At 42.8% G+C, this 19,943-nt stretch overlaps 1 protein-coding gene across 1 annotated transcript; it reads left to right on the top strand.

The window, feature by feature from the left end:
- Positions 1–4,765: 4,765 nt before the first annotated feature.
- LOC139445494 (hornerin-like) lies at positions 4,766–9,091 on the top strand. Its single transcript, XM_071226636.1, has one exon. It carries the CDS (start codon positions 4,766–4,768, stop codon positions 9,089–9,091), a length of 4,326 nt encoding a protein of 1,441 aa, XP_071082737.1.
- The last annotated feature ends 10,852 nt before the right edge of the window (positions 9,092–19,943 follow it).

Below are 19,943 nucleotides of genomic sequence, written 5' to 3'. Positions count from 1 at the left end.
GATTCAATATCGATATTTGTGTTAGAATAGTTTGGTTCATCGTGAACAAAACACCACGAAAATATATTGTCCTTACCCAGAGCTAATTCTCACCAAGTGACCTGAGTTACAATAAACTCGTGCTAAGTACAGCGGAGTTGTGCCCCCTTTTCTTTGAACGTGTGTATCCTCTTTGTCGCCTTTTGACCTCATAGAGAACAATCAGTTTTCGTCATTTACGGCATGCTATTTTTGGTATTGAATGTATATAGAATACTAAACGAGCTCCCGTGTAATACCAATTGTATGAAACGAGTGAATAGTTGTGGTACCTGACGAGCGAAAGCGAGTCAGATACCACAACTATTCACGAGTTTCATAAAATTGGTTTTACACGGGAGCAAGTTTCGTATTTTATTTAATACTTGCCATATATAACGTATTTAGAATTATACTGTTGAGTATGAATAGGCTGACACCTACACGATCCACGGCATAGTCCAATTGAGTTTAACAGAATAATACTTCAAACACGTCAAAAGTTGAAACGTATGAATTTAATGCCATACAACGGTCCACCTTTAGAATTCACAAAATTATCGTAGGGCTAAGACTATCGCAACTCACATACTTAACAGACTAACGACTGTCGTTGCGCTACAATACGATCGCCTTGTGGAACGGGCCTTGCACCTCAAAGTTTACAATAACGTCACAATACCCGATGACGTATTTTTTTGAATTTTGTTTCAAGATCCATCGGCGAAACAATGCCATGTGACGTCAGCCTAGCAACAAGGTTGCTGGGGTCATCGAGTGTGCATAAGCTCCACTCAGTGATCTATCAACTCCACACGCAATGTCGTTGAATAAGCCAAGGGATATTGAGAGCTTTTTCAATATTTGTTCTAGAAACGTGTTCCGAGAGTACATAAGCACGCGTTTTGTCAGCTGTATGACATTTTTGTTTATTAGACGGGTGATCTCTTCACGGATAAGTAATAAATGTCGTTATACACACGCATAAAACTCCATTTGATATGTAGTTATGTCGTTCAGATATTAGGCTGCAGTATTTTGTTCTCTCACAGTTTCCGTATAGCTTCTAAATAAAATAAAAAGTCGCACAGTACTTTTATCGGTGTACGATAAAAAGAGGAGAAATTTACTGTTTTTCCTGGCAGAATATATTCTCAGACAACACTTAGCAGTGCCTTTTTTAAAAACCAGTTTAATATTTGCAGTTAAATTTACACCATCAAATAGGAAATTTAATTTTCTCCACCTCTGCTTAATTTTATAGCTCGGCATCCAGATGGTTTACTGAGGACTGCTTGAGTATATACATATATATTTTGTTCGGTGATTCCGTAATTCAGATCGATAACCTACTCAAAACACTGGACTCAACCCATGTCGCTTCACTCAGTATATTTGCTAAGACAAAAGAGTTCGCGTCTTATTTAGTCTTGGTGGAATGGAGATAGATATACTGTGTTTTCAATGTAGAGCTAGGTTACCTGTAGATTTAACGCCGCTAAATTTAACATTTGAAACCTCACGCTGCGCGTAAGATTCCAAATTCAATTTAGCATTACATTCTACAGGTAACCTAGCTGCACATCGAAAACACAGTAAGTTTATCTCCTAAATCTAAGATACACGTGGAAACAGCTGCTGGTGCGGTGGTAGTTTACTTTACCACCCATGAACATTCACACGAAAGCTTATCTCTTATAAATATGTCCCTGCATCTTTCTGACAGGCACGACTTGAGTTTTGCCTGTTGCAGTTCCAGGAAGCCAATTTCGTGTTCATGTATATAGTCTTTGAAGTATCTGTAAAATGTCCTTAAATATCCGTGTTCTTTGGAGTAGGTGTGCGTTATTTAACATCTGACTTACACTGCCATGTGAACCTCCATGGATTCAGGGCCGACATATAATGAACATCATGAACAGATTACTTGCGATGTGCACATGTACATGTACTCACAAATCATTCAAGCTGAAATGGTTGAACACGTCCTTCCTTTACGGTAGCACCCATCTCGAGGGTAGAGTGAGTGAGTGTGTATGGTTTTTACCCCGCTTTTAGCAATATTCCAGCAATATCACGGCGGGCGAAACCAGAAATGGGCTCCACACATTGTTCCCCTGTCGGGATTCGAACCCGGGTCTTCAGCGTGACGAGCGAACGCTTTAACCACTAGGCTACCCTACCGCACCTCTCGAGGGTAGAACTAGGTCACTATTGAGTACTCCCAAATTAATATGATTTAATATGTTCAAGATTAGGAGGTTCAGATCAGCTTCAAGCGAAGACTGATTATCACGTTAAATGTTGCGCGTCTTTTATCGGATATCAGAAGATCAATTATAACCCACCGAGCTGATACTCTCTTCATTGCCAAATTTTCTGTGATAATGGAGTGAGCTCTCGCATGAGAAATACCTACTGAACAAGCCATATGACGCTCAGTCTTTTGCCAGTCAGTCATCTCAATATCATGGATTCCCGGGCGATCTTAACGCTACGATTATCGTAAGTCAGTATTAAAGAATGGGAGTTACCAACGACTTAGCGCCAAGATCACTTTGTGGAACGGGGCTCTGGAGCATTCCTGGTGTTGCTGACCTTCCGGGACTGGCGTCGTCTGCAAGGTTCTCCCTGTCATGCTTACATGCTGCTCTCCACCTCTTAACGGTAGCATCGGAAGGGGCATCACATTTTAGTCTTGTATTCACATTCCATGGTGTAAGATGCACTGAGCGCAATGAAAATGTCAGGCTAAGTTCCATGCTTGGCGTTGCTATGAAGTATTTTACGAACGCTTCTACTGATTTTGTAACTGCTTTGTAACATCGCGTCTGATGAAAATGTATGCACAAGGAAGAAAACAGCAGGTCTGAACATGTGAGTGAATACTGTTAAACACCGCATGTTTGAATATATGCAGTACAACTCAGATGCATTGCGCTGAAAGCAAATATTTACTTTATGACATAATTACATGTTGGGATGGAAACTTTCCTAATTAAATACTATAATGCCATATTCAGATGTGCTTTCAATAAAAGGCGACGATGCTTGTCGTAAGAGGTGACTAATGGGATCGGGTGGTCAGACTCGCTGATTTGTTTGATGCATGTCATTGTATCCCAATGGGGTGGATCGATGCTCATGATGTCAATCACTGGATTGTCTTGTCTAAACTTGATTATTTACAGACCGCCGTCATATAGCTGGAATATTGCTGAGTGCGGCGTTAAACAACAAACATATCGTCGTTGGCACTTTTCAGTTCATTATTGATTAACTGACAAATAACATGCAACGTTACACCGCTCATTCACGTTAGACTTTCTTCGAAAATGTATGCCATATCAATTTAAAACCGGCTGTCATGTCTTTCTACACAGTTTGTGAAACAGTGAAGATCCCGGTTAGAATTGATCTTCAGCAATGTATGTCTGTCTTAAAAGGCGACTATCGGTATCGAGTGGTCAGGCTCGCTGAATTGGTTGATGCATGTCATCTTGTCTTAATTTACAGACACAGGCTCATGATATGGTCGTAATCGCACTATCGACTTCGCTTTTGGCCGACATTTCTTATGAATATGGAAAGGGTTTGTCGCCTTTATTCATCTTGAAAACGTGTATTTGGGAGCGTTTACTATAAGGAGGACAATTTGTAATTGATGTGGTAGCGTGGTAGCTCCAGCAATGACCCCACAAACTTTAAAACGGGATTAACATTTATTGGGCAGCTCGTATAAACCTGATCAATACCAATCCGTTATATTGAAATTCACTTGCGTGTACCTTACATATCAATACAGTAATCCCACACACCTTTAACAAAGGGATTGCTCGTCATTGTACTTCTACATCACAGACACAAGCGTGTATTCACTCTCGTTGGAGATAATCCCAACACGAATAATACAACAGGTCGATATTCTCAAACTATCGACATCGATGAAAGTAGAACAACACGACCTTGCCTTATAATCAACGCCAAGAGAATACATAATGTTTGTGCCATTCTCCATTCTGAAACAAGCTTTTCTTCTGATAGCTTTTATCAGACCAATCGGGTCGACAAGATATTAACACCAGGTCGTTAGTCGGAAATGACATGTCTCCTAGACCTGTGTATAATCGCAACGATGTCCTTTTTAATGAGCCAGGCACATTCACTTTGCGTCGCAAAGATAACGCACGGACTTGGTCCCCATACAGATGCTTTAGGGGATTGAGGAGGGACGGAATTAGACCGTTGAGATCAATGAGACCAACGCTGGATTTACCCTAAGCACATTGCCTGGACCCCAAACACTTACAACCCGTAAACTATACGGGGATTGTAGCACAGTCTCGCTTGGATGGAGTGTTGGTTTCGAGCTACCAGCAAGGTTATTTATATCTCATGCCGATTCACAAATTCGGTTTCTTCAAGCTGTCTGGATGACAAACCTGATTCTCCTTCAAGAACGTAATAGTTTCAAGTCACGTGCGCTTTGAACCGGCTCTGCGAACAAGACACCATAACGTGTTTAATGCTATGAATAGGGAGAGGGGGAGAGCGGGGAGGATACAATTAACGGAGGGGGGGGGGGGGGGGGGGGGGGGGAATTCTATCAACAGCGGCGGCGAGCTATCAACAGGTTAGGGGGGAAACCTGCTATCAACAGGGGAGGGGAGACAAGCTATCAACAGAGAAGTGGAGACATGCTATCAACAGAGAAGTGGAGACCTGCTATCAACAGGGAAGGGGAGACATGCTATCAACAGGGGAGGGAGATATGCTATCAACAGAGATGGGGAGACCTGCTATCAACAGGGAAGGGGAGACATGCTATCAACAGGGGAGGGAGATATGCTATCAACAGAGAAGTGGAGACCTGCTATCAACAGGGGAGGGAGATATGCTATCAACAGGGGAGGGGAGACATGCTATCAAAAGGGGAGGGAGATATGCTATCAACAGGGGAGGGAGGCATGCTATCAACAGGGGAGGGAGATATGCTATCAACAGGGGAGTGGAGACCTGCTATCAACTGGGGAGGGAGGCATGCTATCAACAGAGAAGTGCAGACCTGCTATCAACAGGGGAGGGAGACATGCTATCAACAGGGGAGGGGAGACATGCTATCAACAGAGAAGGGGAGACAAGCTATCAACAGGGGAGGGGAGACAAGCTGTCAACAGGGGAGGGGAGACAAGCTATTAACAGTGGAGGGGAGGCATGCTATCAACAGGGGAGGGGAGGCATGCTATCAACAGGGGAGGGAGATATGCTATCAACAGGGGAGGGAGACATGCTATCAACAGAGAAGGGGAGACAAGCTATCAACAGGGGAGGGGAGACAAGCTGTCAACAGGGGAGGGGAGACAAGCTATTAACAGTGGAGGGGAGGCATGCTATCAACAGGGGAGGGGAGGCATGCTATCAACAGGGGAGGGAGATATGCTATCAACAGGGGAGGGAGATATGCTATCAACAGAGAAGGGGAGACAAGCTATCAACAGAGAAGGGGAGACCTGCTATCAACAGGGGAGGGGAGACAAGCTATCAACAGAGAAGGGGAGACAAGCTATCAACAGGGGAGGGGAGACATGCTATCAACAGGGGAGGGGAGACAAGCTATCAACAGGGGAGGGGAGACATGCTATCAACAGAGAAGGGGAGACAAGCTATCAACAGAGAAGGGGAGACCTGCTATATACAGAGGAGGGGAGGCAAGCTATCAACAGGGGAGGGAGATATGCTATCAACAGGGGAGGGGAGACATGCTATCAACAGGGGAGGGAGATATGCTATCAACAGAGAAGGGGAGACAAGCTATCAACATGGGAGGGGAGACAAGCTATCAACAGAGAAGGGGAGACCTGCTATCAACAGTGGAGGGGAGACAAGCTATCAACAGGGGAGGGAGATATGCAATCAACAGGGGAGGGGAGACATGCTATCAACAGGGGAGGGGAGACATGCTATCAACAGAGAAGGGGAGACAAGCTATCAACATAGGAGGGGAGACAAGCTATCAACATGGGAGGGGAGACAAGCTATCAACAGGCAAGGGAAGACAAGCTATCAACAGGGGAGGAGAGACATGCTATCAACAGAGAAGGGGAGACAAGCTATCAACAGGGGAGGGGAGACATGCTATCAACAGAGAAGGGGAGACATGCTATTAACAGGGGAGGGAAATATGCTATCAACAGGGGAGGGGAGACAAGCTATCAACAGAGAAGGGGAGACAAGCTATCAACAGAGAAGGGGAGACAAGCTATCAACAGGGGAGGGGAGACCTGCTATCAACAGAGAAGGGGAGACAAGCTATCAACAGAGAAGGGGAGACAAGCTATCAACAGAGAAGGGAGACAAGCTATCAACATGGGAGGGGAGACAAGCTATCAACAGAGAAGGGGAGACAAGCTATCAACAGAGAAGGGGAGACAAGCTATCAACAGAGAAGGGGAGACAAGCTATCAACATGGGAGGGGAGACAAGCTTTCAACAGGCAAGGGAAGACAAGCTATCAACAGGGGAGGGAAGACAAGCTATCAACATGGGAGGGGAGACAAGCTTTCAACAGGCAAGGGAAGACAAGCTATCAACAGGGGAGGGGAGACATGCTATCAACAGAGAAGGGGAGACAAGCTATCAACAGGGGAGGGGAGACATGCTATCAGCAGAGAAGGGGAGACATGCTATCAACAGGGGAGGGGAGACCTGCTATCAACAGAGAAGTGGAGACCTGCTATATACAGAGGAGGGGAGACAAGCTATCAACAGGGGAGGGAGATATGCTATCAACAGGGGAGGGGAGACATGCTATCAACAGGGGAGGGGAGACATGCTATCAACAGAGAAGGGGAGACAAGCTATCAACAGGGGAGGGGAGACCTGCTATCAACAGGGGAGGGAAGACAAGCTATCAACAGGGGAGGGGAGACATGCTATCAACAGAGAAGGGGAGACAAGCTATCAACAGGGGAGGGGAGACATGCTATCAACAGAGAAGGGGAGACAAGCTATCAACAGGGGAGGGGAGATATGCTATCAACAGGGGAGGGGAGACAAGCTATCAACAGGGGAGGGGAGACCTGCTATCAACAGGGGAGGGAAGACAAGCTATCAACAGGGGAGGGGAGACCTGCTATCAACAGGGGAGGGAGATATGCTATCAACAGGGGAGGGGAGACAAGCTATCAACAGGCAAGGGGAGACATGCTATCAACAGGGGAGGGGAGACATGCTATCAACAGGGGAGGGAGATATGCTATTAACAGGGGAGGGAAATATGCTATCAACAGAGAAGGGGAGACAAGCTATCAACAGAGAAGGGGAGACCTGCTATCAACATGGGAGGGGAGACAAGCTATCAACAGGGGAGGGGAGACCTGCTATCAACAGGGGAGGGGAGACAAGCTATCAACAGAGAAGGGGAGACAAGCTATCAACATGGGAGGGGAGACAAGCTATCAACAGGCAAGGGAAGCCAAGCTATCAACATGGGAGGGGAGACCTGCTATCAACATGGGAGGGGAGACCTGCGATCAACAGAGATGGGGAGACAAGCTATCAACAGGGGAGGGGAGACATGCTATCAACAGGGGAGGGGAGACAAGCTATCAACAGGGGAGGGAAGACAAGCTATCAACAGGGGAGGGGAGAATTGCTATCAACAGAGATGGGGAGACAAGCTATCAACAGGGGAGGGGAGACAAGCTATCAACAGGCAAGGGAAGCCAAGCTATCAACATGGGAGGGGAGACCTGCTATCAACATGGGAGGGGAGACCTGCGATCAACAGAGATGGGGAGACAAGCTATCAACAGGGGAGGGGAGACATGCTATCAACAGGGGAGGGGAGACAAGCTATCAACAGGGGAGGGAAGACAAGCTATCAACAGGGGAGGGGAGAATTGCTATCAACAGAGATGGGGAGACAAGCTATCAACAGGGGAGGGGAGACATGCTATCAACAGGCACGGGAAGACAAGCTATAAACAGGGGAGGGGAGACATGCTATCAACAGGGGAGGGGAGACATGCTATCAACAGGCAAGGGAAGACAAGCTATCAACATGGGAGGGGAGACCTGCTATCAACATGGGAGGGGAGACCTGCGATCAACAGAGATGGGGAGACAAGCTATCAACAGGGGAGGGGAGACATGCTATCAACAGGGGAGGGGAGACAAGCTATCAACAGGGGAGGGAAGACAAGCTATCAACAGGGGAGGGGAGAATTGCTATCAACAGAGATGGGGAGACATGCTATCAACATGGGAGGGGAGACCTGCTATCAACAGGGGAGGGGAGACCTGCTATCAACAGGGGAGGGGAGACAAGCTATCAACATGGGAGGGGAGACCTGCTATCAACAGGGGAGGGGAGACAAGCTATCAACAGGGGAGGGGAGACATGCTATCAACAGGCAAGGGAAGACAAGCTATCAACAGGGGAGGGGAGGCATGCTATCAACATGGGAGGGGAGACCTGCTATCAACAGGGGAGGGGAGACAAGCTATCAACAGGGGAGGGGAGACATGCTATCAACAGGCAAGGGAAGACAAGCTATCAACAGGGGAGGGGAGGCATGCTATCAACATGGGAGGGGAGACCTGCTATCAACAGGGGAGGGGAGACAAGCTATCAACAGGGGAGGGGAGGCATGCTATCAACATGGGAGGGGAGACAAGCTATCAACAGGCAAGGGAAGACAAGCTATCAACAGGGGAGGGGAGGCATGCTATCAACATGGGAGGGGAGACATGCTATCAACAGGGGAGGGGAGACCTGCTATCAACAGGGGAGGGGAGACAAGCTATCAACAGGGGAGGGGAGACATGCTATCAACAGAGAAGGGGAGACATGCTATCAACAGAGAAGGGGAGACAAGCTATCAACAGAGAAGGGGAGACAAGCTATCAACATGGGAGGGGAGACAAGCTATCAACAGAGAAGGGGAGACCTGCTATCAACAGGCAAGGGAAGACAAGCTATCAACAGGGGAGGGGAGGCATGCTATCAACAGGGGAGGGAGATATGCTATCAACAGGGGAGAGGAGGCATGCTATCAACAGGGGAGGGTGATATGCTATCAACAGGGGAGGGAGATGTGCTATCAACAGGGGAGGGAGATATGCTATCAACAGGGGAGGGTGATATGCTATCAACAGGGGAGGGAGATGTGCTATCAATAGGGGAGAGGAGGCATGCTGTCAACAGGGGAGGGAGATATGCTATCAACAGGGGAGAGTAGGCATGCTATCAACAGGGGAGAGGAGGCATGCTATCAACAGGGGAGAGGTTTTTTTTTAAGACCTAGATATGCTAAGCATGTAACCACCAACACTGCCGGACGAATGAATGACAGCAACCAATCAGTACACTTGAAAATTGGATTTGACCAAGACATTACAAACGTTATCAAAACGTTACAAGGCTGAAAACTCACCACAACTCATCTGGACAGCAGCTTGCGTCCATAACAGCAGTATTTGTAAATTATTACATCACATTTTTTGCTAAGGGCAGTGACAAGTGCATCGTGTTCAGTTATGTAATCTCCGTATGGTAGTATACTTTCTTGTACCCGACAGTTTATGTCTTATGGGTTTTCGGAAAAATACCTATGTGTGCTAATCCATCAAACCAACATATGACCACCAATATAAAAATCAGTTTTTTAACATTTAATTAGATAACATTATGCCAAGGATGATTAAATGGTTTCTCCATTAACCTTTAATTATATAACACACGCCAACCAGAAACCAGATTGAGACATCGCGATCGTTAATTCCTTTTCCCCCATGTTCTAAGGACTATCATCTGTTCGGGGATCATGGTTTAAGACTAGACTTATAATGTACCACGTTAATTTTCCAGTCTACGGTTATAAAATATATACTTTTCTTGTTTATTACTGGTCATAATCTTGTCACTGAGGTATGATAGCATCACTCAGAGTCACGATGACAGTTTATTAATAGTAAAAGATGATTATATGCTTCTTCGGCCCGTAGAGATTACTAACGGAATAATGTAGTGGAAACTGTCTTGTGATAAACTAGATCAGTCACGTCACATACATGTACCTTACCTCTATGCTACTTTAGAGGTGTATTGGCGATCACGTTGACAATGCCGAGAAGTGAAGGTGCATGTACTGTATCAGGATGTCATATTTTCCATTTCAGAAATGAATCTATCCCATAATCCAAGGAGACCGACCTACGACAACCTAGTTCGATTCCATTAACCTCATAGTATGTGTTTTACAAGGAACGTTCAAAGAAGGAGGTCATGGAGGAATGTGCAATGTTGTCGCTGGATTGACCCATGGGAAGGCATGTCGGTGTCGGTTGGGAGGGTGACGACAATTACGTTCAGTGATGGATTGGGCGTGTCATCACTCTGAACAGCTTCGGGAGATTGATCAACAGTGATTGTTAGCCTATGTATCTTCGCCTTTAGTTAATGCATATTCCGATCATATAATCAGTCAGAATGGTTTTAAGACATGACATAAATAAAAGAAAAATGTCGACCTAGATACGCAGGCAACCTCCAATATGTCAGGAATATTCCAGCTGGCATGAGCGACCTAGGCAGACTGGAAGTTCTTGTGGCAAAAAATGAATGAATGAAGTTGAAAGTAGAAAGCGACAAAACCTTGTCCATCATCATAAGACATCTTTACTAAAAGAAGAGACCATTGTACGATTCCGAAGCGTAGGTGAGCCTACCCTGCCCTACCGTTGACACACGTCAAAACACTTGCAAAGGCAAGTCAATTGTTCACCTGAAAAAAACCACACGGGAACACATGATACAAGTCCAAATAGAGAATTACAAAGGACATCATGTATACCATAAAACTTTTGAAAGCTTTGCTGAGGCCTTGTAAAAATGCCGGGATTACTTATACAGCGAAAGCTCGTAAGTCGAGAAACCCTGTGAGATTATTTCGGAAATCTGTTTCATCAAAAATCACATGAATCAGTGAAGACAATCAGTGATGAAACCACGAAAAGGGTAAGCATGTACCACCCTAGCGGTTGCACCCGCCACACACATGATTTACATAAAAATTAAGTGTTTGTTGCCTGACTCATACAAGAATGTTAAATCGGAATATCAACGCGAGTGTACCATAGAGCCGACAAGTGAACCCAAAACGAATTGCAATCAACACATCTACAAAGTGAAATTATATGAATGGATCACTGAAAATCAGTTATGACATCAGGTGTTGGGTAAGCATGTCCTGCCCTACCAGCAGCACCCGCCACTCAAACTTTGCATGAAATAGACTGTGTTTGTTGCCTGACCCTGGACAGCAGTACTCCTGAAAAATATCTCTTCTATGTGTGCATGTTTCAGTTAAAAGTTCATGTTGGTTGACATCAGGGGAGAATGAGAAAGGATATCCTTGTTGTATACAGCTGCAGCTGTCGTGTTAATGCACTATGATACGCAGCATGAAAAGGTGTGCTTCAGACAGAATTACCATACAAATATTTGAAAAAAAGGTTTTTAGACTGCAAAACATTCATTATTTGATGCATTAATGTACCTTTGTAAACGTGATGTCAAAGGGATGAACATATGGGAGACTAGCCTGAGGACAATTTGATGACAAGATAAAGGCCGTGTGATGAATGGCAAGGGGAAGGATCAAAGGGGAGATAACCTCCTGAGATTGACGTGTGGTTCGACATTGGTCATCACAGTGCGCCACGGGAGGCGGAGAAGACAACTTTCATGTGAAAACGACATTGAAAGATTCCTGATAGATCATATGATAGGAAATCTAATCAATATTAATAGGCAGGCTGTACCGAAAACGCTGGAACAGTGTACTCTAAGAAGCAGTGTACATGTCTCATCTAGCCTCAAAGTTCCTTCTGACGTTTGAAGAAGGTATTCTTTTTTTCTTTTCTTTTTTGTGTATGTGTGGGAGCGGGGTTCTAAGATATTCTATTCAATGAAGAAATGGACGGTATAGTTTGTCGCAATTTCCGAATTTAGGAAAGACAGTGAAAGGAAAATGAAAGAGAAAAGAAGAGCATCATATATCTTTATTCGGATCTATTCTTCCTTTCTATGCGCTATTTTACTCAAAACCACTGTTGTCTAACCATGCTAAAAGTACATTATTTTCTTATCACTTGGTGCCGTGCACAAGGCCTCTGACATGTAACTATAACGCTTTTGTTATAATGTGTGAATCTTCGCCAGCGGCCTTTTCTAAGAAAGAAAAACATTCACAAGTTGGACTTGCAGTCGTATGCTTTATCGTTGACCCAAACTTTGGAAGCCTTCTTATTACTGTGAGATTGCACGTGTTCAGTCCGTACAGAAGTATGTAAGCTATGACAGGAAGATGAGGATATTCAGTGCGTGATACTATGTTGAAATTACTGCATAACCCAGATGAACAGATGATATAATCTATGACAGTAGCACCTTAGTAGCCAATAAACATATAGACCCCAACTTCTGAGCCTGATCCACATGTTCCATTCATGAAATCTTCCATTCATAAAATCTTCCAACATCATCTTCAACAAAATCTGGCTCAGTACCCGTCCGTGCATTAAACTCTCCACCTAACATAATATCATAGTTGTCGCAGTGAGGAAGAACATCTAGCAGCTCCTCTAACAACAATAAAACACCGTTACCACAGTAAGGTGATAACGTACTGTACCAGCGTGACGATTCTGGGTGAATATACACACAGTATTACACTACATCCTTATCTTTGTTAATCATGTTTTTGTATAATAACACAAATATTCCACTTTCATGGATTTTTATGTCCATTTCACAAAATTCTCAAACTTTTTTTCCATTAAGAAGCACTATTCCACCCGCAAGGCGACCAAAGTCGGATATTTCTTTTCTTTTGTTATAAGAATATGTCTGGAAATATGGACGTGAAATCAATCTCTTTGGACCAAGACCCAATAATGTTGCATTTATATAAAAAGTTTGTAAAGACACGATGTTGTAATTTAGCCATCAGCCTTGATACATTCCAAAATAAAAACTTACATCATTGTTATCAACACTGTGGGGTACATTGATTGAAGCACACGTAAATTGTCACGGCCCTGCCTCAACCCTATCTTACTGCCTTCCGACCAGGGGTCTGGGAGCGAGAGGTTGATCTCAGATTACGTCTCTTTTGCTCCCAGCTCCCAGGGTCATCCTGTCTTATCCGTGTGTCTCTCCTGCCGCCTTGTCTATTGTTTATCTTGCCTCTGCTGTGTGTTGTCATTTCCTCTTTCGCGTCTAACATCCTCGACGATTTGCAGAAAAGTAATATGTAAGTCGGATTTTCAGTTTGTAATTTATTGAGTTCTTGACTTTTGTTGTATGTCATGTCATTTGCTACGCCATGTCTCATTTCTCTAAGGGTTTCTTTTAATCCAAAAGTGTGCTTCTTGTCCCCCCAATGACACATTTTTACACAAGTGGGTGTGGTTTATTGTCACATTTTAAAGGGGGTCTGTGAATGTCTCTATGTTATATTGACGCTTCCTTGCCGTTGTCTCTAGCTCTGTTTATAACGTCTGTTGCTTTCTCCCTACAAGTATTGTACGGGTCACGGGCACTCTCGGGCACATCGTAGAGGATAACGTTGTTCCTTCTACTTTTCCTCTCTTCGTTTTCGACACTGGATACTCTCTATATCGTCCAAGCTATTATTCACAGCTTCTATATCAATTCTTAGGATTGCTTGTTCTTCTTCCTGATGAACGATGTCGTTAATAACAGGTACCTCTTCTTTGATCGACTGTATTTCCTCCTTCACGGAGGCAATATCCGTTGATATCTTGTTATCCGAGTCCTTAATCTGCTATTGCTGCTTTAAGATCAGATAGGTCATCACCGATGGGTCCAGTGTTGAGTCTAATGTCTCCTGCTACGTGTAGTAGGCTAACCACCGGGTGTCTCCTCTGATCGTGTGTGTCGTTCATATTTCGTAATGCAAACAAAGTTCCTTTTCCAAAGTAGTTTATGCAGATCTCTCCTTGCCACACAAGCGGTTGGTTGTCTGTCGTAATACAATGTATTCCATCGTAGATCCAGTGACTGATCCTAAGGACCACAATGACTAAGCCGATCTTCATATAGACTGTGGATCATGATATGTTTCTTAAAAGCTGTCGAGTATGCACCAAGCCACCCAGGGGAGGAAAATCCACAATCTTATTCGATTCTCTCAAACATAATAAACTTAAGAAAACGAAATATCCACAGTTCGAGACAAGTGATATGCCGACACCAGACAGTAGTTCAGATACTTGTTCTGTCCAAATCATTAAGTATAAAACATAAAAAAAATAAACAATAATTGAATTCGAGGTAATGAGATTTCACAGCTTTTTCGATTTGAACTGGATACAAGAACAAAAATTATGAAACGTATTTTTGAGTATTTGAATTATTTCAGTTAATTAGCTTCAGCATCTCGTCAAGGTAAGTTTTATTTTTCACTGCAACGTTTAATCCTGCCTTTGTACCTTCATATTTCTTATTTTAATAAATGTTTAACATAGCAACACACCGCTATCTCGAGTCACGCCGTGGTAAGAAACAGTCAACTTGACAATATATCAGTTCCGCACTGATCCCCTGGACTCGTCGAGCAAGAGTTATGATGCATGCGGGACAGTCATGTCCAACATTGATTAAACGCTGGTCAACCGTGCACCATCACTCCCATAACGTGGCCCGAAAGGTCAACATTTTACAAGCAAATTAGGGCGATACTGCTATCTGATAAAAGCGTGATGAACATACAAACGATGGTCAGTGCAGCCCAATTTATTTACGGGCCAGTGAAATCATCGCGGAATTACTTCTGAAGTTTATAGTATTGGTTCCCTGCTCTGTAGCAATGATTAACCAGACGGCTTTAAGTTACCACCGTCAGAGTTTCTGTGGAAGGCTCTGTGCTCTACTTTACAACCAGGACTTTCCGATTTCAATAAATCACTTTGTGTATCAACCGCTTTCTTTGTTTGTTTATTGTTAAACGCCGCACTCACCAAAATTCCAGCTATATGACAGCGGTCTGTAAATAATTGATAACACGAACATCAATCCACGCAATTGGGATACGATGACATGCATCTACCAAGTCAGCGAACCTGACCACCCGATCCCGTTCGTCGCCTCTTACGACAAGCATAGTCGCCTTTTATGGCAAGCATGGTTTGCTGAAGACCTATTCTACCCCGGGTTTCATGGGTCATCAACCGCCTTGGTTCCTTGATTAAAGAATGAATAATATAATCAGAGCGTATGAATGCATAAGTAGAAACGCTCTAATGTCTAAAATAAAACGCTAGAGATTAATCAATCTCTATTATCTGCAGAAACGGATTTCATGACGCAGAAGGCAAAATTAACATATATGAATGTATAATCAGTAGAATGATTTAAACATGTTGTGTAAACATGTTTCCAACTTGATATATTTGGCAGGTACTTATTTTCGGTTCCAATTGTGTTTTTGTTTGTTCATATACATCATTGCATCATTCATGATTATTTATAATTTAATCTCTAAAGTTATTTTTGTACATGTCACATCAACGGTAGATTTAAAGATTTAAATGCGTTTGCTTTAGTTTTATGTGACATGTGAATTGGGCAAACTAATGCAAACATTTGCTAATGTCGGCCCATCGTTGAAGTAACGTCCATAGCCAATGGTTCCAATGTCTGATATTGATACGAGGCCTGGCTGAAAAGTTCTAAGCCTAACTGTGAAAGACCCGTACCAAGTCGATGGTTTTCATTTATTTCTCCACATAGTCCACTTCCAGGTTTACACACTTTTGCAAGCGATGCTGCAAGACCTGGATGCCGGTCAAGAGGAAATTTTCTTCAGCCACATTAAAAAAGTCATTCACAGCGAAAATGACCTCATCATTACTAGGAAAATGGCGACCGGCTAGTTCCTTCATTTTGGGACACAGGTGGAAGTCTGACGGGGCCAAATCGGGTGAATAGGGGGGATGGTCAATGAGTTCGAAGCCACAAGCATGGATCGCTGACATGGCAACCGCCGATTTGTGAACAGGAGCATTGTCTTGGTGGAACAGGACTCCTTTAGTGAGCATTCCCCGTCGCTTAGCTTTGATAGCTTCTGCCATTGATAGTCTGGCCTTTTTCAAGATAGTCAATCAGCAGAATACCCTTGGAATCCCAAAAGACTAAAGCCATCACCTTTCCAGCAGAAGGAACCGACTTGGCTAATGTGGATGTCAGCATGAATCTGTGTTGGAGTTAGCCCTTTCAGTTGCAGGTACTTGATGACTCGCAAGTGGTCTGGTACAAAGACAATAATAACACTACAGTTGCAGTTCTTATGTCTATGATTCATTAAATGATTGTACTTGTTGGTGGCATAAGTTTGTTCCAATCCGATTGAGATATCCCACTTAGGCTTAGAACTACAGCCAGCCCTCGTATTACGGTTGTGTAAATGGGTGGTGTGTTGTTGCCATTATACGGTTTATCACGTGCCACATTAATAACAGTGATATTTTACATTATCTATCTTTACCCTGAGAAATGTTCCTTCATGGCAACTGACGGGGGGGGGGGGCATTGTATTACGTTTTGTGTATGACAAGTAAGTCATTAAGATGAAGGCTAAACGAAGATACACAAATGTATGTTAAAACGGTTTTTGAAATTCTGAGATTGAGTGACTAAAATACAGTATAATCATTCAGCTTAGATTTGTTCCGCACAGATTTCTTATGTTTATTCGAAATGAATATTCATTTAAGTTAAAATAAAGTCAAGTGTACGATTTGCGCAGAACATGGGTAGTATTAATTATGATTAATTTGCAACGTTTGTTTTCCATATTTTGCGATGTGAGTAATGCCGAGGAATACAATCGGTGCGGATGTGAAATTCAATCTGCCATCGTAGGTTTCAGGCACTCCTAATGGACAAAACTCTGCACACAGTATTTCGGGGCCAAAATCGACTGGATTACCTGTTTACACGATCTAAGCATGGGCGAAATGTTCTTATCAAGACATACAAATAACCAAATGTTGTACTTTGAGCAGAAAGTAAATTCTGCTCGGATTCCACAAGCGCGCCTGCGAACACAACACTGATTTTTATTGCCAGAACAGTAAACTACGGTTATAACGAACTTACTTTTTTGGTCCCGAATATTTGCTGTAGTTATGCTGTTTATATGCTTATAACGAACTACGGTTATAACGAACTAAAATTAGTAGTCCCTTTGAATTCGTTATAACCGTAGTTTACTGTACATTCTATATTTGTACAACAACGAAAGGTTTGTACGCTATTTCTTTGACGTCATCACGCAATGATAATTGTATTCGAATAATCGCCCATTAGTGATCAATACGACTTGAATGTAAATATATGTAATAACAGACGTTGTCATGCTTCTTGTCTAAATGTATATAACAAAGCCGATTTGTCTCTCATCAAAACACGGGCTCGCGGGCAGATAACCACGGAGTACGCTGATCACTGTCGGATGAACGAGACTCGTTAATGAGTGATTTCGGTAATTCGTTGCAAATTAGGTGTGTCGGAGTCGGAGTGCGAGACTGTCGGATTAACGGGTCTTAATAGCACTGATTTAATCGGTTCCCACCACTAGTGTCGGATAAAGCCGATTGTCGGATTAACGAGACTTGACTGTATTCGTCTTTGAAGTCTGTACATATGAGTGAGTGAGTATGGTTTTACGCCACTTTCAGCAATATTCCCGCAATATCGCGGCAGGGGAAACCAGAAATGGGCTTCACACATTGTACCCATGTCGGGAATCGAATCTGGGTCTTCGGGTGACGAACAAACGCTTTAACCACTAGGCTACCCGACCGCACCTCTGAACATTTGATTCATGTTTCGACACAGTGAACCCAATGAGTTCAAGTTATCACTTACTGTGTAAAAGAGTCTCAATGTCTTTAGTCGAATGGCGTTTTTTCACAATCCGATTGCTCACGAATAGGTTTATTGAGCGCATTTATGGCTTCTTTTCATAAAATATAAACTTAAAATGTACCCTTGGTTGAAATATTTGTCATACTCTTAATATACTTCATATCATGCATATGGAATTAAAATTAGAATTCTTATACATTGTCTCGTTTTTGTTTGCTTAACGCCACACTAAGCACTCAGGCCAGAGATTGCCGCCGGCGTTCGATGACACGCAATCGATCAATGATCGATTCTGACCACCTGATGTATTGTGAAACATCATACATGTTCGACCAGCATAGGCTGTTGGGGACCAATTCTACCCCGGAAACCCTACGGATGTCGTCCAAACAGAGTACGTGTATCATAGGTCGCGTTTTTAGATGTGTTACTGAAAAGAAGTCAGAAATGTTCAGAGGTATTGATTTAAAGTGCCCTCAAAATGTACTGTCCATTTAATCAATCTCGCGTCTCTGTGACATGTTATTTCTGAAACCATTATTAGCTGTACATGTCAAAGAAGTAGAATATTATTGACCTTTTAATTCGAAAGATTGCTTGAAGGGTACAAAGAATATAATTGGCGTCCAGATGTTGGCACCATGTGTCTTAGCATTTGTAACATTTGATTGGAATTTCTACAAAAATACTTTACATCATACACTGGGAGAACACAAAATCAAAGAAAGAAAATATTTTCAACATTCACTAAAAAGTAAAAGTGGATGAATTGAGAATTGTAAAAAAATGTTTTCATCTTCAGCGCCGACAGAGAGGCATAAAAATACAGTGATGTAATAAGTTAATTGTTACCGTAATTGCTGAAAGCTCATCTCAACTATCAACTTTACAACCTTTTCTTCACCATTTAACTCGATAATTATCAACTAAGGCATTACTATTTGGCTAGGGCATGATTAGTCAGACCTCCAAATAATGCAATATACCGTATACTGGAAAGTAAATGATAACGATAACGTGTGACACGTTTGTTTGCGTTGTCATCGTTGTTTCTTGTAGACGAGGGCGGCTTTACGGAAACTAAAGGAAAAGCATTATTACATACTGCATATTATTATATTCAGTAACTTACTAAAAAGAAATAAAGGAAATTGGAGAGTTTAACTAAAGGTCTCCTTCCACTGATTTATCCGCCTGAACCAGAAATAAAAGAGGCCAGTAAAGCCGGATTATTGTTTCTTTTCGGGTAGAAACGAGATTGCTCATTGCTCGTAGATTAGAACAGGGTTTATAGGAGGTCATTCTTTTGTGAACACGTGTTAACATCTGAGAATATATATATATATATATATATATATGTTAGCACCATGGTTATGAGAGTATGCACAATTATTCCCTGTTACCAAACTAGAAATATGATAAACAGAATCAATGCCTAATTTTGATTTAAATAAGGAAAATCTGAAGTTGAAGATTGAAAACGCCCAAAATAAACGATGTTTGGTAAAATTAAATTGATTTCAGCCACATACAATGTGAATATAAACGTTAACGCCATAAAAAAAAATGTTTCCGCCGAAACAGATTCCATTTAGCGTAATAGCGGTGAGCATTATTAAATTATGAATGAATCACTGAACATAAGTGATGACATCCGGTGTTAACGAAAAGGGTAAGCATGTTTTGCCCCATCGTTAGTACCCGCTACCCACACAATTTCCATAAACATGTGTGTTAAAAAAGTGTTTGTTGCCTGACACATACAAAAATGCTAAATCGGAAATATCAACGCGAGTGTTCCGTAGAGCCGACAAGTGTTCTCAAGAATGCCTACCCTGCACATCTACAATGCAGGCCTCGTTTGTCAAGTATGATGTGTACAAACACTTATTTTTAGACAAATAGAACACAGCTGCCATGGAATGTAAGAAAATGTCAAATTCATTCTAAGTGTGACCTTTTTTGT

Source organism: Haliotis cracherodii, unplaced genomic scaffold (genome assembly GCF_022045235.1).
Source record: "Haliotis cracherodii isolate W230 unplaced genomic scaffold, xgHalCrac1.p SCAF_6, whole genome shotgun sequence".
Taxonomy (NCBI): domain Eukaryota; kingdom Metazoa; phylum Mollusca; class Gastropoda; order Lepetellida; family Haliotidae; genus Haliotis; species Haliotis cracherodii.
Note: the sequence above shows the minus strand (reverse complement) of the source record. Positions and strands in the feature narration are given on the sequence as shown.

Coding starts and splice junctions, on each gene's coding strand:
- LOC139445494 (XM_071226636.1), top strand. CDS start 4,766: ATGCTATCAACAGGGGAGGGAGATATGCTATCAACAGAGATGGGGAGA.